The sequence below is a fragment of the Coregonus lavaretus genome, assembly GCF_964263955.1.
Source record: "Coregonus lavaretus genome assembly, contig: HAP1_SCAFFOLD_703, whole genome shotgun sequence".
Classification (NCBI taxonomy): Eukaryota; Metazoa; Chordata; class Actinopteri; order Salmoniformes; family Salmonidae; genus Coregonus; species Coregonus lavaretus.
Window position 1 is genome coordinate 121095 of NW_028161954.1, and position 27746 is coordinate 148840.

Genomic DNA, 27746 nt, shown 5'->3' on the forward strand with positions numbered 1-27746 from the left:
TTGTAGATAGAATAGGCCAGGTTAGTCCCATGATCAGTTCGTATAGGATTCCTAACATCAGATGCTAAAATCAGTGTATAATGAATGATCAGTTGAATAATTAACTTCATTGAAGTTGCAGGAAAGAAAAAGATGAGGCTTGATGATTGGACGCATGCAGATCTCTTGCTGGTCTGTTTCTAGTCTGGAGTTTTCAATAGGCTACTCCGGGAAACAGCAGCTTACTAGTGGATAATATGACATCAAAACTAGTGGATAATATGACATAAAACGGAAGTAAACAAAATACGTCATCATAGATAGAATCACAGAGGGAATATTTTCGACCATCAAAATCAAATGTCAACACTTTATACAGGCCTGTAATGGTAATACATTAAATTAATTCTCACGGTTCTCTTAAACTAGGAATTTTATGCACATTTTCATGGAAAGTTGCCTTGAGAAACAAAATGGCAAGGCTGAAACTAAATGGAACATTGGTTGCACCACAAACAACGGTCTATTCCCTATAGCGCAGTAGGTCTGAGCAGAGTCAAGCAGTGTAGTATAAAGGGAATAGAGGATCATTTGAGACGCAGTCCCGGTAGAACAGCATAATGTGTCGTGACCACTTTATCAACAGCCCTGCAATGTACTCTAAATACTGTATGCTTCGTATATAATGCAGCATGTATCAGTAGCACCCTCCTGTGGCAAAACCTATCAACTACAGTGAAAAAGACCATGTAAAAACCTACCAAACGCCAGTACACCACCTACAATGGTAGAAAGGCAATCGGCTACGGTAATCAGGTTTAACATGAAGAAGAGAAGTGTCACCCTATTCCCTACATAGTGCACTAATTTTCTCACCCTATTCCCTACAAAGTGCACTACTTTTCTCACCCTAATCCCTACATAGTGCACTACTTTTCTCACCATATTCCCTTCATAGTGCACTACTTTTCTCACCCTATTCCCTACATAGTGCACTACTTTTCTCACCCTATTCCCTACATAGTGCACTACTTTTGTCACTCTATTCCCTACATAGTGTACTACTTTTCTCACCCTATCCCCTACATAGTGCACTACTTTTCTCACCATATTCCCTACATAGTGCACTACTTTTCTCACCCTATTCCCTACATAGTGCACTACTTTTCTCACCCTATTCCCTACATAGTGCACTACTTTTGTCACTCTATTCCCTACATAGTGTACTACTTTTCTCACCCTATCCCCTACATAGTGCACTACTTTTCTCACCCTATTCCCTACATAGTGCACTACTTTTCTCACCCTATTCCCTACATAGTGCACTACTTTTGTCACTCTATTCCCTACATAGTGTACTACTTTTCTCACCCTATCCCCTACATAGTGCACTACTTTTCTCACCATATTCCCTACATAGTGCACTACTTTTCTCACCCTATTCCCTACATAGTGCACTACTTTTCTCACCCTATTCCCTACAAAGTGCACTACTTTTCTCACCCTATTCCCTACAAAGTGCACTACTTTTCTCACCGTATTCCCTACATAGTGCACTACTTTTCTCACCCTATTCCCTACATAGTGCACTACTTTTCTCACCCTATTCCCTACATAGTGCACTACTTTTGTCACTCTATTCCCTACATAGTGTACTACTTTTCTCACCCTATCCCCTACATAGTGCACTACTTTTCTCACCATATTCCCTACATAGTGCACTACTTTTCTCACCCTATTCCCTACATAGTGCACTACTTTTGTCACTCTATTCCCTACATAGTGTACTACTTTTCTCACCCTATCCCCTACATAGTGCACTACTTTTCTCACCATATTCCCTACATAGTGCACTACTTTTCTCACCCTATTCCCTACATAGTGCACTACTTTTCTCACCCTATTCCCTACAAAGTGCACTACTTTTCTCACCCTATTCCCTACAAAGTGCACTACTTTTCTCACCCTATTCCCTACATAGTGCACTACTTTTCTCACCCTATTCCCTACATAGTGCACTACTTTTCTCACCCTATTCCCTACATAGTGCACTACTTTTGACCAGGCCCAGTCCTTAACACCAGCAGCCCTTCTGTGAGGCGGCGGCCCTGTTTGTGATGCCCTCCTCCTCCTCCAGGGCGGCGAGGTTGAGCTCGTCTGTGACCGACGCCCTTAGGAGGTCCAGGTCCTTCTTATTGGCCGCCAAGACCTGCTCAGCCAATCGTGTGAAGGACTAGGGGTGGGGGTGGGGGGGGTGAAATGGGCACAAGGATAACAGAGAGGGAAAACTGTTAGTGCAAATCTGTTTTATGTATATATCACTGTATTTATATCCCTGTACAGTGGGGGGGAAAAGTATATAGTCAGCCACCAATTGTGCAAGTTCTCCCACTTAAAAAGATGAGAGGCCTGTAATTTTCATCATAGGTACACGTCAACTATGACAGACAAAATGAGAAAAAAAAATCCAGAAAATCACATTGTAGGATTTTTTATGAATGTATTTGCAAATTATGGTGGAAAATAAGTATTTGGTCAATAACAAAAGTTTCTCAATACTTTGTTATATACCCTTTGTTGGCAATGACACAGGTCAAACGTTTTCTGTAAGTCTTCACAAGGTTTTCACACACTGTTGCTGGTATTTTGGCCCATTCCTCCATGCAGATCTCCTCTAGAGCAGTGATGTTTTGGGGCTGTCGCTGGGCAACACGGACTTTCAACTCCATCAAAAGATTTTCTATGGGGTTGAGATCTGGAGACTGGCTAAGCCACTCCAGGACCTTGAAATGTTTCTTACGATCCACTCCTTCGTTGCCCGGGCGGTGTGTTTGGGATCATTGTCATGCTGAAAGACCCAGCCACGTTTCATCTTCAATGCCCTTGCTGATGGAAGGAGGTTTTCACTCAAAATCTCACAATACATGGCCCCATTCATTCTTTCCTTTACACGGATCAGTCGTCTTGGTCCCTTTGCAGAAAAACAGCCCCAAAGCATGATGTTTCCACCCCCATGCTTCACAGTAGGTATGGTGTTCTTTGGATGCAACTCAGCATTCTTTGTCCTCCAAACACGACAAGTTGAGTTTTTACCAAAAAGTTCTATTTTGGTTTCATCTGACCAATGAGATTCTCCCAATCCTCTTCTGGATCATCCAAATGCACTCTAGCAAACTTCAGACGGGCCTGGACATGTACTGGTTTAAGCAGGGGGACACGTCTGGCACTGCAGGATTTGAGTCCCTGGCGGCGTAGTGTGTTACTGATGGTAGGCTTTGTTACTTTGGTCCCAGCTCTCTGCAGGTCATTCACTAGGTCCCCCCGTGTGGTTCTGGGATTTTTGCTCACCGTTCTTGTGATCATTTTGACCCCACGGGGTGAGATCTTGCGTGGAGCCCCAGATCGAGGGAGATTATCAGTGGTCTTGTATGTCTTCCATTTCCTAATAATTGCTCCCACAGTTGATTTCTTCAAACCAAGCTGCTTACCTATTGCAGATTCAGTCTTCCCAGCCTGGTGCAGGTCTACAATTTTGTTTCTGGTGTCCTTTGACAGCTCTTTGGTCTTGGCCATAGTGGAGTTTGGAGTGTGACTGTTTGAGGTTGTGGACAGGTGTCTTTTATACTGATAACAAGTTCAAACAGGTGCCATTAATACAGGTAACGAGTGGAGGACAGAGGAGCCTCTTAAAGAAGAAGTTACAGGTCTGTGAGAGCCAGAAATCTTGCTTGTTTGTAGGTGACCAAATACTTATTTTCCACCATAATTTGCAAATAAATTCTGTAGTGGCTTCCTTTCCTCTTTACCATAGCCACTGCCCTAGCCTGAAGCGGGGTTGTTTCGGACGCATACAGTCCACACTCAACGTTTCCAAACGGCCAAACATTCAATGAGATCCAGGGATATAGTGCAACAAAACTGTTTATTCTTCTTATCTAACAAAAAGGTATTCTCCAATCAACTTAAAGCAGAGATTACTTGAAATGCAAATACATAATATAATATGACCTGTCTGTCTGTATTTCTGTATGTCTATATGGTCAAAAAACTATACCGCCCCCGCATCTAGCAAGGACTCCTCCCCCCGAAGGCCCAACTTCCTGCCTTTATACTAACACAATTAACACAGTACAATGAATGGGCAAGAGGGGGGGCCAAAAACTGAGTTACACTAATAACAAATGAATATATCTCAATCCGGTAAATAAATCATAAAGGTACGTACCTAATATTTCATCATATACATTAATATTTAATATATTTACACAAATGTACATGGAGCTCAGTATGTTCAGTCTTTTATACAAAATATGCCCAAATCGGCTCTAACATACCGGCCCCTAATTGTTGACTGCACTGAATGCACAACAATTACTTAATATTCAAACGTAGAGCCAATACAAAAACATTCTATACCAGAGCACCATTACAGTTCATAGCTATATACAAATATACAAGGTGCCATATAGGAAAATAGTCCATAGATCTCAGTCTGAGTTGAAGTGTAAAGGTGTTCAACTTCCAAAAAATTTCAAGAGTTTGACGTCCACAAAATGTATGACATCAAAGAATGTAAGAGTACGACATCAACGAATCAGAGGTGCACGTGATTCAAAGATGGAGCACTGTGTGTGTGTGTGTGTGTCTCACTTCGTCGCCTCAAGGAGCAGACAGAGTTTATTGATAGGTCTCTGTAGGATATTGGTCTTAGTCTTAACCATGACGCTCCGGACAAGACCTTTGGCCCCTGGCAAAGCCTTCACCACACGCCCCATTAGCCAAGAGTTCCTTGGGGCGGTGTCATCGACGATGACCACAAGGTCACCAGGACTGAAGTTTCTCTTAGTTTTGTTCCACTTGTTCCGCTCCTGCATAAGTGGAAGATACTCCCTGATCCATCTCTTCCAGAAGAGGTCAGTGATATATTGTACTTGCTTCCATCTCCTTCGTGAGTATAGGTCACTTCTCTGGAATAGTCCTGGTGGCAGGACTGGCTTTGCTTTCAGATGAAGCAGATGGTTCGGAGTCAGGGGTTCTAGATCGTTAGGGTCATTTGTTACAGTAGTGATTGGTCTGTCGTTCATAATCGCCTCAACTTCACACAAGGCTGTCTGCAAAGCCTCATCATCCAGTACTTGCTCTTTAAGGACTGAATAGAGGATCTTTTTCACCAGTCGGATCAACCTCTCCCATACCCCCCCATGGTGGGCTCCAGAGGGAGGGTTGAATGACCATGTCACTCCTTCCTTCAGTAATTTATTTTGAATCTTGTTGTGATCCAGCTCTTTCAGAGCTTCTCCTAGCTCTCTGTGTGTTCCAACAAAGTTGGTGCCATTGTCTGTTCTGATACTTGTTACTGGGCCCCTTCGACAGATGAACCTGCGCAGGGCATTGATGCAGGAATCAGTATCCAGATAACTAGCAACTTCTAGATGGACAGCTCGACTCACAAGGCAAGTAAAGATCACACCATACCGCTTCACATGAACGCGGCCTCGCTTCACCTCTATGGGGCCAAAGTAATCTATGCCCACATGGGTGAAAGGCGGCAAATCAGGTGCTACCCGATCTTGTGGAAGGTCAGCCATCTTCTGTTCCCCAGCTCTAGCTTGCATCCGCCTGCAGAAGACACAGCTCTTAAGGATCTTCCTTGCTAAGGAGTTGGCACAGGGTATCCAATATCGCTGGCGAAGTCTAGAAAGCATGTGACCTCTCCCAGAGTGGCCAACCTGCTCATGGATGTGGAGTAAGATCAGTCTGGAGATGTAGGAGTCTTTGGGCAGGATCATAGGATTCTTTAGTTCCGTAGGCATAGCAGCTTTGCTTAACCTTCCTCCTACTCTCAGAATGCCATTGTCAACTATTGGATCAAGCTTACAGATTGAGCCGCTTCTCTTGGCACATTGTTTTCCTTTTACAACTAGTGCAATTTCTTGTTTAAAGTGCTGTCGTTGCTCAAATCGAATGATGACCTTTTCTGCTTCATCTAGGTCATCTACAGACAGACTTTCTTTTCCAAACGTCAGTTTGAACTTGTCAATTTGTTCCTTCAGTGAGTTTGTCAGACTCTGATCTGATCCTGGATCAGTTTGGGTGAGAACTTTCCTTTTCTGGCTTAACTGTAGTAGAAGTCTCTTCAGTTTCAGCATCCAGGCAACTGCTTTCTTCAAGCTGTTCCATGTTGAATAGTACTCAATCAGTTTGCTGGTCGGACTCTTTTCTTCCACACATGTACTGTTTACGATGACGTCTTTTCTCACCTCTGGATCATCTGGAGGGATGGAGCCAAGCTCCTCGGGGACTTTCGGCCATTGTGTTTCTGTTTTCTCCAGGAATTCTGGTCCTTTGCGCCATCTCTTTGAGTTCAGGAAAGTTTCAACATGTAATCCTCTTGAGGCATCATCGGCTGGGTTGTGTTTGGAGTTCAAATACCTCCACTGTTTTGCTTTCGATAAGTCACAGATCATAGCAACCCTATTAGCCACAAAAGTATGGAATCTCTTGGTATCGTTGCGGATGTATTTTAGCACCGACTGGCTGTCTGTCCAGAAAGTTGACTCCTCAAGTTCAATCTGGAGCTCCAACCTTAACATCCTGTCCACTCGCACTGCCAATGTTGCCGCAGCAAGTTCCAGTCTGGGGATCGTCATCTACTTGAGTGGAGTCACCCTTGATTTCCCCAGTATGAATGCGATGTGGACCTTTTCCATAACGTTTGTGAACCTAAGGTAGCTTGCCGTGCCATAACCTTGTTCACTTGCATCACCGAAGTGATGCAGCTGTGCGGTCTTGATTTGACCAAAGTTCTCCGGCATCATACACCTGTTGATCTGGAATCTGGAGAGCTGGTCCAGCTCTGAGAGCCATCTCTTCCATGAAATAGAGTGTTCTTCAGGGATGACTTCGTCCCATCCACACTTTAGCTTGCAGAGCACTTGAAGAATTTGCTTTGCCTTTAATACGAATGGGGCGAGGAAACCTAATGGATCATAAATAGAGCTGACAGTTGAGAGAATACCTCTTCTTGTAAGGGGTCTGTTCTTGACAGTGACCTGGAAGGTAAACACATCCCTTTCAATGTTCCATCGGATTCCAAGTGCTCTTTCAACAGGCAGCTTTTCTCTGTCCAGGTCCAGTTCTTTTATCTGCTTGGCTTTGTGTTCATCAGGGATAGAAGCTAGTACAGTGCGGCTGTTGCTGACCCACTTGGTCAATTTGAACCCACCTTGAGAGCACACATCCCTGAGGTTTCTTGTGAGAGCTATGGCTTGTTCTTCTGTGGCCACTGACTTGAGGCAGTCATCAACATAGAAGTTGGACTTGACTGTTTGAATCACCTCTTCATCGTACCCCTCACAGTTGTCTTCTGCAGTCTTTCGCAGTGCAAAGTTTGCACAACTTGGAGAGGATATAGCACCGAAAAGATGTACTGTCATTCTGTACTCCTCCAATCTTTTGTTAGTATCACCATCCGGCCACCATAGGAATCGCAGGAAGTCTAAGTCATCTTCATGGACACGTACTTGATGGAACATTCCTTCGATGTCTGCCATCATGGCAATGTGCTCTTGCCGAAATCTTAGCAAGACTCCTATAAGCGTGTTTGCCAGGTCAGGGCCTTGAAGGAGTTCACTGTTAAGAGATGTACCTTTATAGGATGATGAACAGTCAAACACCACTCGTATCGTTCCTTTGCGCTTATGGTGAACGCCATGGTGTGGTATGTACCATACCTTGCCTTTCTCTCTGAGGAGCTGTTCTTGTGGTACCTTCTCGGCGTAACCTTTTGTTATCATCTCTTCCATGAAGCCTTTGTACTCTGCAGCGTAACCTTTGTCCTTCTTGAACTTCCTGATAATATTTAGAGCCCGCTGCTTTGCCATGTCACGGTTGTTTGGCAGGACTACATCTTTGTTGCGAAAGGGCAACGGTAAGTAGTAGTGATGGTCTTTGAGGGTTATGGAGCTTGATACTATCTCCATAAACCTACGATCCTCAGCTGACATCTCACTTTTCTCTTCATACTCTCTCTCAGGGAAGTCATGGTTGTACTGATTTACAAGAAGAACCCCCAGGTCGGCCATTGAGATACGATTGGCCATCACCGTAGGACGCCCGGATTCTTCTGCCATGGTACAACTGTTGAGAGGACCATTCATCACCCATCCAAAGAGGGTTTTCACTGCATACGGTCCGTTGCCTTGGCTATTTATGATTTGCCAGGGTTCCATTGCCTTTGGAGCATTTACGCCAATCAGAAGTTCGACGTCAGCATCAATCTCCTTCAACTGAACCTCTTTCAGGTATGGCCACCTTTTGAGCTCTTTCTGAGTGGGAATGTTCTCTCTTGTCACTGGGATCTTATGTTGGGTGTAGACCTTTGGTAATGCAAGAAATGTGTCGCCTTCCACATTGCCAATCTCTAATCCAGATATCTCAAAGCTCTTGGTAGGACTCTCCTGCCCCATTGTGCGTAGCAGAATTTCAGTCGCACTGCCTTTAGCTTGCAACTGCCTCATGAGTCTCTCCGTACAAAATGTTGCTGAGCTACCAGAATCGAGAAACGCATAGGTTAACACAGACTTGCTTCCATTTGCCACCTTTACTTGAACTGGCACAATTGCAAGTGCACAATCTGTACCGGCCCCGGTATCTTCACCAGCTTCCAGTGAAACAAGAGCACTGCTGACAGTCTCCTCCCGCTTTACTGCTACACCACTCATATCTGCCTTTTGAGATCTAAATCTCTCTCTTCCTTCAGTGTGCAGGATAGTGGGGTGCTTTCTTTGACAGCTCTGACAGGTCGTCCTTCTTTTACATTCTCTGCTTAAGTGTCCTCTCATCAAACAGCCAAAACAAAGGCCTTTTGATCTCAGAAACTCAACCTTGAATTCATGTGGCTGTGCCTTCACCTGTTGGCAGTCGACCAATAAATGCGCACCAGCACAAAATATACATGAGATACTGGGAGCATCAGAAGGGTAGGTGCCTGGTCTCTTTACTTTGAATGTTTGTTCTTTTAAAGGTTTTTCAGAGTCACAATCTGCCACTACAGCTACTGTAGTGGCAAAGCTGCTTCCCCTACTCTTGGACTTGAACTGCTGTTTAAAGTCAGCTTCTGTTTTGGGTTTTAAAAACCTTTTGTTGTACAGGGGATCTTGAATATCTCCATACAACGGATCCTGCAGTATTTTGGCCTGTTTTTCCATGAACGTTACCAGGTCACTGAACTGGGCCCTCAGGTGACTTCTCTCTAAAATATCACATGCCATAGACCTCCATTTTTCCCTTAGTTTGTAGGGAAGTTTTGACATGATCAGCTTTATGTTGGAGGGAAGATTAAGCTCTTCCATGTTCTGTAGGTCTTGCATAGCGTTACAGCAACCTCTTAGATAGAGTGCATAACCACCCAGTCCCTTTCCATCATCGGGTTTGATGTTTGTCCAGTTCCAAGCCTTTTCCATGTAAGCAGTGGTGACTTTGATTTCATTGCCAAAGTGTTCCTTTAACAACCTCTTAGCTACTGCATAGCCTCTTCTGGCTTCCATATGCAGACAACTACGGACCAGATCCTTGGGCTGACCAGAGGTGTATTGTTCCAGGTAATAGAGCCTATCCTGGTGACTGCTTGTCTTATCTTCTATACCATGCTCAAATGCACGCATGAATGGCCTAAAGTTTAGAGGATCACCGTCAAACATAGGTATCTCCCTAACAGGGAGTGTGGCTTGTTTGTGCTGTAGTACAAGGAGGTCAGCAATTTCATTCTGCCTTTGCATGACAGTAGAGAGGTTATCATGGCTGGTATTATGGCATGTGATATTTTAGAGAGAAGTCACCTGAGGGCCCAGTTCAGTGACCTGGTAACGTTCATGGAAAAACAGGCCAAAATACTGCAGGATCCGTAGTTTTTTGACTTGAATGTAGTGGCTTCCTTTCCTCTTTACCATAGCCACTGCCCTAGCCTGAAGCGGGGTTGTTTCGGACGCATACAGTCCACACTCAACGTTTCCAAACGGCCAAACATTCAATGAGATCCAGGGATATAGTGCAACAAAAAATGTTTATTCTTCTTATCTAACAAAAAGGTATTCTCCAATCAACTTAAAGCAGAGATTACTTGAAATGCAAATACATAATATAATATGACCTGTCTGTCTGTATTTCTGTATGTCTATATGGTCAAAAAACTATACCGTTCCCGCATCTAGCAAGGACTCCTCCCCCCGAAGGCCCAACTTCCTGCCTTTATACTAACACAATTAACACAGTACAATGAATGGGCAAGAGGGGGGGCCAAAAACTGAGTTACACTAATAACAAATGAATATATCTCAATCCGGAAAATAAATCATAAAGGTACGTACCTAATATTTCATCATATACATTAATATTTAATATATTTACACAAATGTACATGGAGCTCCGTATGTTCAGTCTTTTATACAAAATATGCCCAAATCGGCTCTAACATACCGGCCCCTAATTGTTGACTGCACTGAATGCACAACAATTACTTAATATTCAAACGTAGAGCCAATACAAAAACATTCTATACCAGAGCACCATTACAGTTCATAGCTATATACAAATATACAAGGTGCCATATAGGAAAATAGTCCATAGATCTCAGTCTGAGTTGAAGTGTAAAGGTGTTCAACTTCCAAAAAATGTCAAGAGTTTGACGTCCACAAAATGTATGACATCAAAGAATGTAAGAGTACGACATCAACGAATCAGAGGTGCACGTGATTCAAAGATGGAGCACTGTGTGTGTGTGTGTGTGTGTCTCACTTCGTCGCCTCAAGGAGCAGACAGAGTTTATTGATAGGTCTCTGTAGGATATTGGTCTTAGTCTTAACCATGACGCTCCGGACAAGACCTTTGGCCCCTGGCAAAGCCTTCACCACACGCCCCATTAGCCAAGAGTTCCTTGGGGCGGTGTCATCGACGATGACCACAAGGTCACCAGGACTGAAGTTTCTCTTAGTTTTGTTCCACTTGTTCCGCTCCTGCATAAGTGGAAGATACTCCCTGATCCATCTCTTCCAGAAGAGGTCAGTGATATATTGTACTTGCTTCCATCTCCTTCGTGAGTATAGGTCACTTCTCTGGAATAGTCCTGGTGGCAGGACTGGCTTTGCTTTCAGATGAAGCAGATGGTTCGGAGTCAGGGGTTCTAGATCGTTAGGGTCATTTGTTACAGTAGTGATTGGTCTGTCGTTCATAATCGCCTCAACTTCACACAAGGCTGTCTGCAAAGCCTCATCATCCAGTACTTGCTCTTTAAGGACTGAATAGAGGATCTTTTTCACCAGTCGGATCAACCTCTCCCATACCCCCCCATGGTGGGCTCCAGAGGGAGGGTTGAATGACCATGTCACTCCTTCCTTCAGTAATTTATTTTGAATCTTGTTGTGATCCAGCTCTTTCAGAGCTTCTCCTAGCTCTCTGTGTGTTCCAACAAAGTTGGTGCCATTGTCTGTTCTGATACTTGTTACTGGGCCCCTTCGACAGATGAACCTGCGCAGGGCATTGATGCAGGAATCAGTATCCAGATAACTAGCAACTTCTAGATGGACAGCTCGACTCACAAGGCAAGTAAAGATCACACCATACCGCTTCACATGAACGCGGCCTCGCTTCACCTCTATGGGGCCAAAGTAATCTATGCCCACATGGGTGAAAGGCGGCAAATCAGGTGCTACCCGATCTTGTGGAAGGTCAGCCATCTTCTGTTCCCCAGCTCTAGCTTGCATCCGCCTGCAGAAGACACAGCTCTTAAGGATCTTCCTTGCTAAGGAGTTGGCACAGGGTATCCAATATCGCTGGCGAAGTCTAGAAAGCATGTGACCTCTCCCAGAGTGGCCAACCTGCTCATGGATGTGGAGTAAGATCAGTCTGGAGATGTAGGAGTCTTTGGGCAGGATCATAGGATTCTTTAGTTCCGTAGGCATAGCAGCTTTGCTTAACCTTCCTCCTACTCTCAGAATGCCATTGTCAACTATTGGATCAAGCTTACAGATTGAGCCGCTTCTCTTGGCACATTGTTTTCCTTTTACAACTAGTGCAATTTCTTGTTTAAAGTGCTGTCGTTGCTCAAATCGAATGATGACCTTTTCTGCTTCATCTAGGTCATCTACAGACAGACTTTCTTTTCCAAACGTCAGTTTGAACTTGTCAATTTGTTCCTTCAGTGAGTTTGTCAGACTCTGATCTGATCCTGGATCAGTTTGGGTGAGAACTTTCCTTTTCTGGCTTAACTGTAGTAGAAGTCTCTTCAGTTTCAGCATCCAGGCAACTGCTTTCTTCAAGCTGTTCCATGTTGAATAGTACTCAATCAGTTTGCTGGTCGGACTCTTTTCTTCCACACATGTACTGTTTACGATGACGTCTTTTCTCACCTCTGGATCATCTGGAGGGATGGAGCCAAGCTCCTCGGGGACTTTCGGCCATTGTGTTTCTGTTTTCTCCAGGAATTCTGGTCCTTTGCGCCATCTCTTTGAGTTCAGGAAAGTTTCAACATGTAATCCTCTTGAGGCATCATCGGCTGGGTTGTGTTTGGAGTTCAAATACCTCCACTGTTTTGCTTTCGATAGGTCACGGATCATAGCAACCCTATTCGCCACAAAAGTATGGAATCTCTTGGTATCGTTGCGGATGTATTTTAGCACCGACTGGCTGTCTGTCCAGAAAGTTGACTCCTCAAGTTCAATCTGGAGCTCCAACCTTAACATCCTGTCCACTCGCACTGCCAATAAAAATCCTACAATGTGATTTTCTGGATTTTTTTCTCTCAATTTGTCTGTCATAGTTGACGTGTACCTATGATGAAAATTACAGGCCTCTCTCATTTTTTTTAAGTGGGAGAACTTGCACAATTGGTGGCTGGTACATCCTTGGGAGCAATTTCCAAACGCCTGAAGGTACCACGTTAATCTGTACAAAAATTATGTGGATATATTGAAGCAACATCTCAAGACATCAGTCAGGAAGTTAAAGCTGGGTCGCAAATGGGTCTTCCAAATGGACAATGACTCCAAGCATACTTCCAAAGTTGTGGCAAAATGGCTTAAGGTCAACAAAGTCAAGATATTGGAGTGGCCATCACAAAGCCCTGACCTCAATCCAATAGAAATTTGTGGGCAGAACTGAAAAAGTGTGTGCGAGCAAGGAGGCCTACAAACCTGACTCAGTTACACCAGCTCTGTCAGGAGGAACGGGCCAAAATTCACCCAACTTATTGTGGGAAGCTTGTGGAAGGCTACCCGAAATGTTTGACCCAAGTGAAACAATTTAAAGGCAATGCTACCAAATACTAATTGAGTGTATGTAAACTTCTGACCCACTGGGAATGTGATGAAAGAAATAAAAGCTGAAATAAATAATTCTCTCTACTATTATTCTGACATTTCAAATTCTTAAAATAAAGTGGTGATCCTAACTGACCTAAGACAGGGAATTGTTACTACGATTAAATGTCAGGAATTGTGAAAATCTGAGTTTAAATGTGTTTGGCTAAGGTGTACGTGAACTTCCGACTTCAACTGTATATACAGTACCAATCAAAAGTTTGGACACACCTACTCATTCAGGGTTTTTCTTTATTTTTACTATTTTTTACATTGTAGAATAATAGTGAATACATCAAAACTATGAAATAATACATGTTGAATCATGTAGTAACCAAAAAAGTGTTAAACAAATCAAAATATATTTTATATTTGAGATTCTTCAAAGTAGCCACCCTTTGCCTTGATGACAGCTTTACACACTCTTGGTATTCTCTCAACCAGCTTCATGAGGTAGTCACCTGGAATGCATTTCAATTAACAGGTGTGCCTTGTTAAAAGTTCATTTGTGGAATTTCTTTCCTTCTTAATGTGTTTGAGACAATCAATTGTGTTGTGACAAGGTAGGGGTGGTATACAGACGATAGCCCTATTTGGTAAAAGACCAAGTCCATATAATGGCAAGAACAGCTCAAATAACCGAAGCGAAATGACAGTCCATCATTACTTTAAGACATGAAGGTCAGTCAATATGGAACATTTCAAGAACTTTGAAAGTTTCTTCAATTGCCGTTGCAAAAACCATCAAGTGCTATGATGAAACTGGCTCTCATGAGGACCGCCACAGGAAAGGAAGACCCAGAGTTACCTCTGCTGCAGAGGACAAGTTCATTAGAGTTACCAGTCTTAGAAATTGCAGCCCAAATAAATGCTTCACAGAGTTCAAGTAACAGACACATCTCAACATCAACTGTTCAGAGGAGACTGCGTGAATCAGGCCTTCAAGGTCGAATTTCTGCAAAGAAACCACTACTAAAGGACAACAATATGAAGAAGAGACTTGCTTGGGCCAAGAAGCACAAACAATGTACATCAGACCGGTGGAAATCTGTCCTTTGGTCTGATGAGTCTAAATTTGAGATTTGTGGTTCCAACTGCCGTGTCTTTGTGAGACGCAGAGTAGGTGAACGGATGATCTCTGCATGTGTGGTTCCCACCGTGAAGCATGGAGGAGGAGGTGTGATGGTTAGGGGGTGCTTTGCTGGTGACACTGTCTGTGATTTATTTAGAATTCAAGGCACACTTAACCAGCATGGCTACCACAGCATTCTGCAGCGATACGCCATCCCATCTGGTTTGCGCTTAGTGGGACTATAATTAGTTTTTCAACAGGACAATGACCCAAAACACACCTCCAGGCTGTGTAAGGGCTATTTGCCCAAGGAGAGTGATGGAGTGCTGCATCAGATGACCTGGTCTCCACAATCACCTGACCTCAACCCAATTGAGATGGTTTGGGATGAGTTGGACCGCAGAGTGAAGGAAAAGCAGCCAACACGTGCTCAGCATATGTGGGAACTCCTTTAAGACTGTCACGATCGTCGGGAACAGATGAGGACCAAGGCGCAGCGTTGCAGGCAAACATATTCTTTATTGAGCGAAACGCGATCAAAACAACAAAGACGGTAACGTGACAGTACACGGTCAAACACAACCAACTTGAAACAAGAACCCACAAAAACCAAAGGAAAAACCGACAGTTAAATATGGCTCCCAATCAGAGACAACCAGCAAACAGCTGACACTCGTTGCCTCTGATTGGGAGTCACTCAGGCCAACATAGAAATAGAGAACATAGATCTACACACCCTGGCTCAACATAACAGTGTCCCCAGAGCCAGGGCGTGACAGTACCCCCCCCTAAAGGCGCGGACTCCGACCGCGCCAACTAAATACCACAGGGGAGGGACCGGGTGGGCACTCCGCCTTGGCGGCGGATCCGGCTCTGGGCCCGATCCCCACTCCCTCTCCAACCCCCCAAAGTACCCCTGGTCCGGTCTGGCCCCGCTGGCCGGAGCCGGACTTACGACACGCACCCCTGGCTTGGTGCGTGGAGCAGGAACGGACCGGACCGGGCTGACGATGCGCACCCCTGGCTTGGTGCGTGGAGTAGCAACTGGCCGGACCGGGCTGACGATACAGACCCCTGGCTTGGTGCGTGGAGTAGCAACTGGCCGGACCGGGCTGACGATACACACCCCTGGCTTGGTGCGTGGAGCAGGAATGGACCGGATTGGGCTGACGATACGCACCCCTGGCTTGGTGCGTGGAGTAGCAACTGGCCGGACCGGGCTGACGATACGCACCCCTGGCTTGGTGCGTGGAGCAGGAATGGGCCGGACTGGGCTGGCGACGCGCACCACAGACTTGGTGCGGAGAGCAGGAACGGGCCGGACAGGGCTGACGAAACGCACCACAGACTTGGTGCGGGGAGCAGGAACGGGCCGAGCCGGGCTGACGAGACGCACCACAGACTTGGTGCGGGGAGCAGGAATGGGCCGGACTGGGCTGACGAAGCGTACCACAGGCTCGATGCGGAGAGCAGGAACAGGCCGGACCGGGCTGGCGACGCGCACCACAGGCTCGATGCGAGGAACAGGAACAGACCGGACCGCACTGGGGACACACACCACTGGCCCTACGCAGAGATCGGGAACGGGCCCGACCGGACTGGTAACACACCCCAGTACCTCTCGCCGTGCCTCCACACTTTCCCTCTCCTCTGTGACCAGTAGCCCCCTTAACCTGGCGGCCTCCTCTGCGCACCCGCTGGACCGCTCCATCGCGGCCTCCTGCTGCCCCGTCGTCCACGACGTGAGCCCCCCCCTAAAAATATTCTGGGGGTCTCTCCTCCCCATGGACCAGGCCTCCCTAGTTCTCGCCAGACTCTCACCCCACTGCTCCAAAGTCCAACCTCTCTGCTCTTCACTTGGCTTGGCCCAGTCGAGACTCCTACTCCACTGATCCCAGGTCCATCCTCTCTCCTCCTCACGCTGCTTGGTCCTGTCTTGGTGGGTTCTTCTGTCACGATCGTCGGGAACAGATGAGGACCAAGGCGCAGCGTTGCAGGCAAACATACTCTTTATTGAGCGAAACACGATCAAAACAACAAAGACGGTAACGTGACAGTACACGGTCAAACACAACCAACTTGAAACAAGAACCCACAAAAACCAAAGGAAAAACCGACAGTTAAATATGGCTCCCAATCAGAGACAACCAGCAAACAGCTGACAATCGTTGCCTCTGATTGGGAGTCACTCAGGCCAACATAGAAATAGAGAACATAGATCTACACACCCTGGCTCAACATAACAGTGTCCCCAGAGCCAGGGCGTGACAAAGACTGTTGGAAAAGCATTCCTCATGAAGCTGGTTGAGAGAATGACTAGAGTGTGCAAAGCTGTCATCAAGGCAAAGGGTGGCTACTTTGAAGAATTTCAAATATAAAATACATTTTAATTTGTTTAACACTTTTTTGGTTACTACATGATTCCATATGTGTTATTTCATAGTTTTGATGTCTTCACTATTATTCTACAATATAGAAAATAGTAAAAAATAAAGAAAAACCCTTGAATGAGTAGGTGTGTCCAAACTTTTGACTGGTACTGTATATCACTGTATGTATCACTGTATGTACAGTGGGGAGAACAAGTATTTGATACACTGCCGATTTTGCATGTTTTCCTACTTACAAAGCATGTAGAGGTCTGTAATTTTTATCATAGGTACACTTCAACTGTGAGAGACGGAATCTAAAACAAAAATCCAGAAAATCACATTGTATGATTTTGAAGTAATTCATTTGCATTTTATTGCATGACATAAGTATTTGATCACCTACCAACCAGGAAGAATTCCGGCTCTCACAGACCTGTTAGTTTTTCTTTAAGAAGCCCTCCTGTTCTCCACTCATTACCTGTATTAACTGCACCTGTTTGAACTCGTTACCTGTATAAAAGACACCTGTCCACACACTCAATCAAACAGACTCCAACCTCTCCACAATGGCCAAGACCAGAGAGCTGTGTAAGGACATCAGGGATAAAATTGTAGACCTGCACAAGGCTGGGATGGGCTACAGGACAATAGGCAAGCAGCTTGGTGAGAAGGCAACAACTGTTGGCGCAATAATTAGAAAATGGAAGAAGTTCAAGATGACGGTCAATCACCCTCGATCTGGGGCTCCTTGCAAGATCTCACATCGTGGGGCATCAATGATCATGAGGAAGGTGAGGGATCAGCCCAGAACTACACGGCAGGACCTGGTCAATGACCTGAAGAGAGCTGGGACCACAGTCTCAAAGAAAACCATTAGTAACACACTACGCCGTCATGGATTAAAATCCTGCAGCGCATGCAAGGTCCCCCTGCTCAAGCCAGCGCATGTCCAGGCCCGTCTGAAGTTTGCCAATGACCATCTGGATGATCCAGAGGAGGAATGGGAGAAGGTCATGTGGTCTGATGAGACAAAAATAGAGCTTTTTGGTCTAAACTCCACTCGCCGTGTTTGGAGGAAGAAGAAGGATGAGTACAACCCCAAGAACACCATCCCAACCGTGAAGCATGGAGGTGGAAACATCATTCTTTGGGGATGCTTTTCTGCAAAGGGGACAGGACAACTGCACCGTATTGAGGGGAGGATGGATGGGGCCATGTATCGCGAGATCTTGGCCAACAACCTCCTTCCCTCAGTAAGAGCATTGAAGATGGGTCGTGGCTGGCTCTTCCAGCATGACAACGACCCGAAACACACAGCCAGGGCAACTAAGGAGTGGCTCCGTAAGAAGCATCTCAAGGTTCTGGAGTGGCCTAGCCAGTCTCCAGACCTGAACCCAATAGAACATCTTTGGAGGGAGCTGAAAGTCCGTATTGCCCAGCGACAGCTCCGAAACCTGAAGGATCTGGAGAAGGTCTGTATGGAGGAGTGGGCCAAAATCCCTGCTGCAGTGTGTGCAAACCTGGTCAAGACCTACAGGAAACGTATGATCTCTGTAATTGCAAACAAAGGTTTCTGTACCAAAATATTAAGTTCTGCTTTACTGATGTATCAAATACTTATGTCATGCAATAAAATGCAAATTAATTACTTAAAAATCATACAATGTGATTTTCTGGATTTTTGTCTCTCACAGTTGAAGTGTACCTATGATAAAAATTACAGACCTCTACATGCTTTGTAAGTAGGAAAATCTGCAAAATCGGCAGTGTATCAAATACTTGTTCTCCCCACTGTATATATATCACTGTTTGTATCACTGTATGTATATATATCACTGTATGTATCACTGTATGTATATATATCACTGTATGTATCACTGTATGTATTTATATCACTGTATGTATCATTGTATGTATATATATCACTGTATGTATCACTGTATGTATATATATCACTGTATGTATCACTGTATGTATATATATCACTGTATGTATCACTGTATTTATATATATATCACTGTATGTATCATTGTATGTATTTATATCACTGTATGTATCACTGTATGTATATATATCACTGTATGTATCACTGTATGTATATATATCACTGTATGTATCACTGTATGTATATATATCACTGTATGTATCACTGTATGTATATATATCACTGTATATATCACTGTATGTATGTATATATCATTGTATGTATCACTGTATGTATATATATCACTGTATGTATCACTGTATGTATGTATATCACTGGATGTATCACTGTATGTATATATATATCACTGTATGTATCACTGTATGTATATATATATATATATATATATATATATATATATATATATATATACATATATCACTGTATGTATGTATATATCACTGTATGTATCACTGTATGTATATATATATCACTGTATGTATCACTGTATGTATATATATCACTGTATATATCACTGTATGTATATATATATATATATATATATATATATATATATATATATATATATATATATATCGCTGTATGTATGTATATATCACAGTATGTATCACTGTATATATATATATATATATCACTGAATGTATCACTGTATGTATGTATATCACTGTATGTATCACTGTATGTATATATATCACTGTATATATCACTGTATGTATATATATCACTGTATGTATCACTGTATGTATGTATATCACTGTATATATATATATATATACATATATATATATATATATATATATATATATATATATATATATATATATATATATATCACTGTATGTATCGCTGTATGTATATATATCACTGTATATATCACTGTATGTATCACTGTATGTATATATATATCACTGTATGTATCACTGTATGTATATATATCACTGTATATATCACTGTATGTATATATATATATATATATATATATATATATATATATATATATCACTGTATGTATATATATCACTGTATGTATCACTGTATGTATGTATATCACTGTATGTATCACTGTATGTATATATATATCACTGTATGTATCACTGTATGTATATATATCACTGTATATATCACTGTATGTATATATATATCACTGTATGTATCACTGTATGTATATATATATCAATGTATGTATCACTGTATGTATGTATATCACTGTATGTATCACTGTATGTATATATATATCACTGTATATATCACTGTATGTATATATATCACTGTGTACATCACTGCATGTATATATATCACTGTATGTATCACTGTATGTATATATATCACTGTATATATCACTGTATGTATATATATATATATATATATATCACTGTATGTATCACTGTATGTATATATATATCACTGTATGTATCACTGTATGTATACATATCACTGTATATATCACTGTATGTATATATATATATATATATATATATATATATATATATATATATATATATATATATATATATATATATATATATATCACTGTATGTATGTATATATCACATATATGTATGTATGTATATATCACATACACTATATGTATCACTGTATGTATATATATCACTGTATGTATCACTGTATGTATATATATCACTGTATGTATCACTGTATGTATGTATATCACTGTATGTATCACTGTATGTATATATATCACTGTATGTATCACTGTATGTATATATATATCACTGTATGTATCACTGTATGTAGATATATCACTGTATATATCACTGTATGCATATATATCACTGTATGTATCACTGTATGTATATATATCACTGTATGTATCACTGTATGTATGTATATCACTGTATGTATCACTGTATGTATATATATCACTGTATGTATCACTGTATGTATGTATATCACTGTATGTATCACTGTATGTATATATATCACTGTATGTATCACTGTATGTATATATATCGATATGTATCACTGTATGTATATATATATCACTGTATATATCACTGTATGTATATATATATATCACTGTATGTATCACTCTATGTATATATATATCACTGTATGTATCACTGTATGTATATATATCAATGTATATATCACTGTATGTATCACTGTATATATCACTGTATGTATATATTTATCACTGTATGTATCCCTGTATGTATATATATCACTGTATGTATCACTGTATGTATGTATATCACTGTATGTATCACTGTATGTATATATATCACTGTATGTATCACTGTATGTATATATATAACACTGTATGTATCACTGTATGTATATATATATCACTGTATGTATATATATCACTGTATGTATCACTGTATGTATATATATCACTGTATGTATCACTGTATGTATATATATCACTGTATGTATCACTGTATGTATATATATCACTGTATGTATCACTGTATGTATATATATCACTGTATGTATCACTGTATATATATATCACTGTATGTATCGCTGTATGTATATATATCACTGTATATATCACTGTATGTATATATATATCACTGTATGTATCACTGTATGTATATATATCACTGTATGTATCACTGTATGTATGTATATCACTGTATGTATCACTGTATGTATATATATCACTGTATGTATCACTGTATGTATATATATATATCACTGTATGTATCACTGTATGTATATATATCACTGTATGTATCACTGTATATATATATCACTGTATGTATCACTGTATGTATATATATCACTGTATGTATCACAGTATGTATATATATCACTGTATGTATCAATGTATGTTCATATATCACTGTATGTATCACTGTATGTATATATATCACTGTATGTATCACTGTATGTATATATATAACACTGTATGTTTCACTGTATGTATATATATCACTGTATGTATCACTGTATGTATATATATCACTGTATGTATCACTGTATGTATATATATCACTGTATGTATCACTGTATGTATATATATCACTGTATGTATCACTGTATGTATATATATCACTGTATGTATCACTGTATGTATATATATCACTGTATGTATCACTGTATGTATATATATCACTGTATGTATCACTGTATGTATATATATATCACTGTATGTATCGCTGTATGTATATATATATATCACTGTATGTATCACTGTATGTTTATATATCACTGTATATATCACTTTATGTATATATATCACTGTATGTATCACTGTATGTATATATATCACTGTATGTATCACTGTATGTATATATATCACTGTATGTATCACTGTATGTATATATATCACTGTATGTATCACTGTATGTATATATATCACTGTATATATCACTGTATGTATATATATCACTGTATGTATCGCTGTATGTATATATATCACTGTATGTATCACTGTATGTATATATATATATCACTGTATGTATCACTGTATGTATATATATCACTGTATGTATCACTGTATGTATATATATCACTGTATGTATATATATCACTGTATGTATCACTGTATGTATATATATATATATCACTGTATGTATATATATCACTGTATGTATATATATCACTGTATGTATCACTGTATGTATATATATATCACTGTATGTATCACTGTATGTATATATATCACTGTATGTATCACTGTATGTATATATATCACTGTATGTATCACTGTATGTATATATATCACTGTATGTATCACTGTATGTATATATATCACTGTATGTATCACTGTATGTATATATATCACTGTATATATCACTGTACGTATATATATATATATCACTGTATGTATATATATATATATCACTGTATGTATCACTGTATATATATATATATATATATATCACTGTATGTATCACTGTATATATATATCACTGTATGTATCACTGTATATATATATATATCACTGTATGTATCACTGTATATATATATATCACTGTATGTATCACTGTATGTATATATATCACTGTATGTATCACTGTATGTATATATATCACTGTATGTATCACTGTATGTATATATATCACTGTATATATCACTGTATGTATAAATATATATATCACTGTATGTATCACTGTATATATATATATCACTGTATGTATGTATATCACTGTATGTATCACTGTATGTATATATATATCACTGTATGTATCACTGTATGTATGTATATATATCACTGTATGTATCACTGTATGTATATATATATCACTGTATGTATATATATCACTGTATGTATCACTGTATGTATATATATCACAGTATATATCACTGTATGTGTATATATATCACTGTATGTATCACTGTATGTATATATATCACTGTATGTATCACTGTATGTATGTATATCACTATATGTATCACTGTATGTATATATATAAATGTATGTATCACTGTATGTATATATATCACTGTATGTATCACTGTATGTATGTATATCACTGTATGTATCACTGTATGTATATATCTCACTGTATGTATCACTGTATGTATATATATATCACTGTATGTATCACTGTATGTATATATATCACTGTATATATCACTGTATGTATATATATCACTGTATATATCACTGTATGTATATATATCACTGTATGTATCGCTGTATGTATATATATCACTGTATATATCACTGTATGTATCACTGTATGTATATATATATCACTGTATGTATCACTGTATGTATATATATCACTGTATATATCACTGTATGTATATATATATATATATATATATATATATATATATATATATCACTGTATGTATATATATCACTGTATGTATCACTGTATGTATGTATATCACTGTATGTATCACTGTATGTATATATATATCACTGTATGTATCACTGTATGTATATATATCACTGTATATATCACTGTATGTATATATATATCACTGTATGTATCACTGTATGTATATATATATCAATGTATGTATCACTGTATGTATGTATATCACTGTATGTATCACTGTATGTATATATATATCACTGTATATATCACTGTATGTATATATATCACTGTGTACATCACTGCATGTATATATATCACTGTATGTATCACTGTATGTATATATATCACTGTATATATCACTGTATGTATATATATATATATATATATATCACTGTATGTATCACTGTATGTATATATATATCACTGTATGTATCACTGTATGTATACATATCACTGTATATATCACTGTATGTATATATATATATATATATATATATATATATATATATATATATATATATATATATATATATATATATCACTGTATGTATGTATATATCACTGTATGTATCACTGTATGTATATATATCACTGTATGTATCACTGTATGTATGTATATATATCACTGTATGTATCACTGTATGTATATATATATCACTGTATGTATATATATCACTGTATGTATCACTGTATGTATATATATCACTGTATATATCACTGTATGTGTATATATATCACTGTATGTATCACTGTATGTATATATATCACTGTATGTATCACTGTATGTATGTATATCACTATATGTATCACTGTATGTATATATATCACTGTATGTATCACTGTATGTATATATATCACTGTATGTATCACTGTATGTATGTATATCACTGTATGTATCACTGTATGTATATATATCACTGTATGTATCACTGTATGTATATATATATCACTGTATGTATCACTGTATGTAGATATATCACTGTATATATCACTGTATGCATATATATCACTGTATGTATCACTGTATGTATATATATCACTGTATGTATCACTGTATGTATGTATATCACTGTATGTATCACTGTATGTATATATATCACTGTATGTATCACTGTATGTATGTATATCACTGTATGTATCACTGTATGTATATATATCACTGTATGTATCACTGTATGTATATATATCGATATGTATCACTGTATGTATATATATATCACTGTATATATCACTGTATGTATATATATATATCACTGTATGTATCACTCTATGTATATATATATCACTGTATGTATCACTGTATGTATATATATCAATGTATATATCACTGTATGTATCACTGTATATATCACTGTATGTATATATTTATCACTGTATGTATCCCTGTATGTATATATATCACTGTATGTATCACTGTATGTATGTATATCACTGTATGTATCACTGTATGTATATATATCACTGTATGTATCACTGTATGTATATATATAACACTGTATGTATCACTGTATGTATATATATATCACTGTATGTATATATATCACTGTATGTATCACTGTATGTATATATATCACTGTATGTATCACTGTATGTATATATATCACTGTATGTATCACTGTATGTATATATATCACTGTATGTATCACTGTATGTATATATATCACTGTATGTATCACTGTATATATATATCACTGTATGTATCGCTGTATGTATATATATCACTGTATATATCACTGTATGTATATATATATCACTGTATGTATCACTGTATGTATATATATCACTGTATGTATCACTGTATGTATGTATATCACTGTATGTATCACTGTATGTATATATATCACTGTATGTATCACTGTATGTATATATATATATCACTGTATGTATCACTGTATGTATATATATCACTGTATGTATCACTGTATATATATATCACTGTATGTATCACTGTATGTATATATATCACTGTATGTATCACAGTATGTATATATATCACTGTATGTATCAATGTATGTTCATATATCACTGTATGTATCACTGTATGTATATATATCACTGTATGTATCACTGTATGTATATATATAACACTGTATGTTTCACTGTATGTATATATATCACTGTATGTATCACTGTATGTATATATATCACTGTATGTATCACTGTATGTATATATATCACTGTATGTATCACTGTATGTATATATATCACTGTATGTATCACTGTATGTATATATATCACTGTATGTATCACTGTATGTATATATATCACTGTATGTATCACTGTATGTATATATATCACTGTATGTATCACTGTATGTATATATATATCACTGTATGTATCGCTGTATGTATATATATATATCACTGTATGTATCACTGTATGTTTATATATCACTGTATATATCACTTTATGTATATATATCACTGTATGTATCACTGTATGTATATATATCACTGTATGTATCACTGTATGTATATATATCACTGTATGTATCACTGTATGTATATATATCACTGTATGTATCACTGTATGTATATATATCACTGTATATATCACTGTATGTATATATATCACTGTATGTATCGCTGTATGTATATATATCACTGTATGTATCACTGTATGTATATATATATATCACTGTATGTATCACTGTATGTATATATATCACTGTATGTATCACTGTATGTATATATATCACTGTATGTATATATATCACTGTATGTATCACTGTATGTATATATATATATATCACTGTATGTATATATATCACTGTATGTATATATATCACTGTATGTATCACTGTATGTATATATATATCACTGTATGTATCACTGTATGTATATATATCACTGTATGTATCACTGTATGTATATATATCACTGTATGTATCACTGTATGTATATATATCACTGTATGTATCACTGTATGTATATATATCACTGTATGTATCACTGTATGTATATATATCACTGTATATATCACTGTACGTATATATATATATATCACTGTATGTATATATATATATATCACTGTATGTATCACTGTATATATATATATATATATATATCACTGTATGTATCACTGTATATATATATCACTGTATGTATCACTGTATATATATATATATCACTGTATGTATCACTGTATATATATATATCACTGTATGTATCACTGTATGTATATATATCACTGTATGTATCACTGTATGTATATATATCACTGTATGTATCACTGTATGTATATATATCACTGTATATATCACTGTATGTATAAATATATATATCACTGTATGTATCACTGTATATATATATATCACTGTATGTATGTATATCACTGTATGTATCACTGTATGTATATATATATCACTGTATGTATCACTGTATGTATGTATATATATCACTGTATGTATCACTGTATGTATATATATATCACTGTATGTATATATATCACTGTATGTATCACTGTATGTATATATATCACAGTATATATCACTGTATGTGTATATATATCACTGTATGTATCACTGTATGTATATATATCACTGTATGTATCACTGTATGTATGTATATCACTATATGTATCACTGTATGTATATATATAAATGTATGTATCACTGTATGTATATATATCACTGTATGTATCACTGTATGTATGTATATCACTGTATGTATCACTGTATGTATATATCTCACTGTATGTATCACTGTATGTATATATATATCACTGTATGTATCACTGTATGTATATATATCACTGTATATATCACTGTATGTATATATATCACTGTATGTATCACTGTATGTATATATATCACTGTATGTATCACTGTATGTATGTATATCACTGTATGTATCACTGTATGTATATATATCACTGTATGTATCACTGTATGTATGTATATCACTGTATGTATCACTGTATGTATATATATCACTGTATGTATCACTGTATGTATATATATCAATATATGTATCACTGTATGTATATATATATCACTGTATATATCACTGTATGTATATATATATCACTGTATGTATCACTCTATGTATATATATATCACTGTATGTATCACTGTATGTATATATATCAATGTATATATCACTGTATGTGTATATATCACTGTATGTATCACTGTATATATCACTGTATGTATATATTTATCACTGTATGTATCACTGTATGTATATATATCACTGTATGTATCACTGTATGTATGTATATCACTGTATGTATCACTGTATGTATATATATCACTGTATGTATCACTGTATGTATATATATAAC

The 27746-nt window shown here is 38.4% G+C and overlaps 1 protein-coding gene across 1 annotated transcript in view; it reads right to left on the minus strand.

Annotated features, from left to right (window-relative positions):
- Window positions 1-2053: 2053 nt before the first annotated feature.
- The window catches only part of LOC311119813 (ras-related protein Rab-15-like), a gene marked incomplete at both ends in the record, with an annotated part of 53729 nt that continues 28036 nt past the window's right edge, over window positions 2054-27746 (minus strand). The window contains one exon of the mRNA XM_084194464.1: window positions 2054-2212. Coding sequence (XP_084050590.1) covers window positions 2054-2212 — 159 coding nt within the window. The remainder of the gene's footprint in view (window positions 2213-27746) is intronic.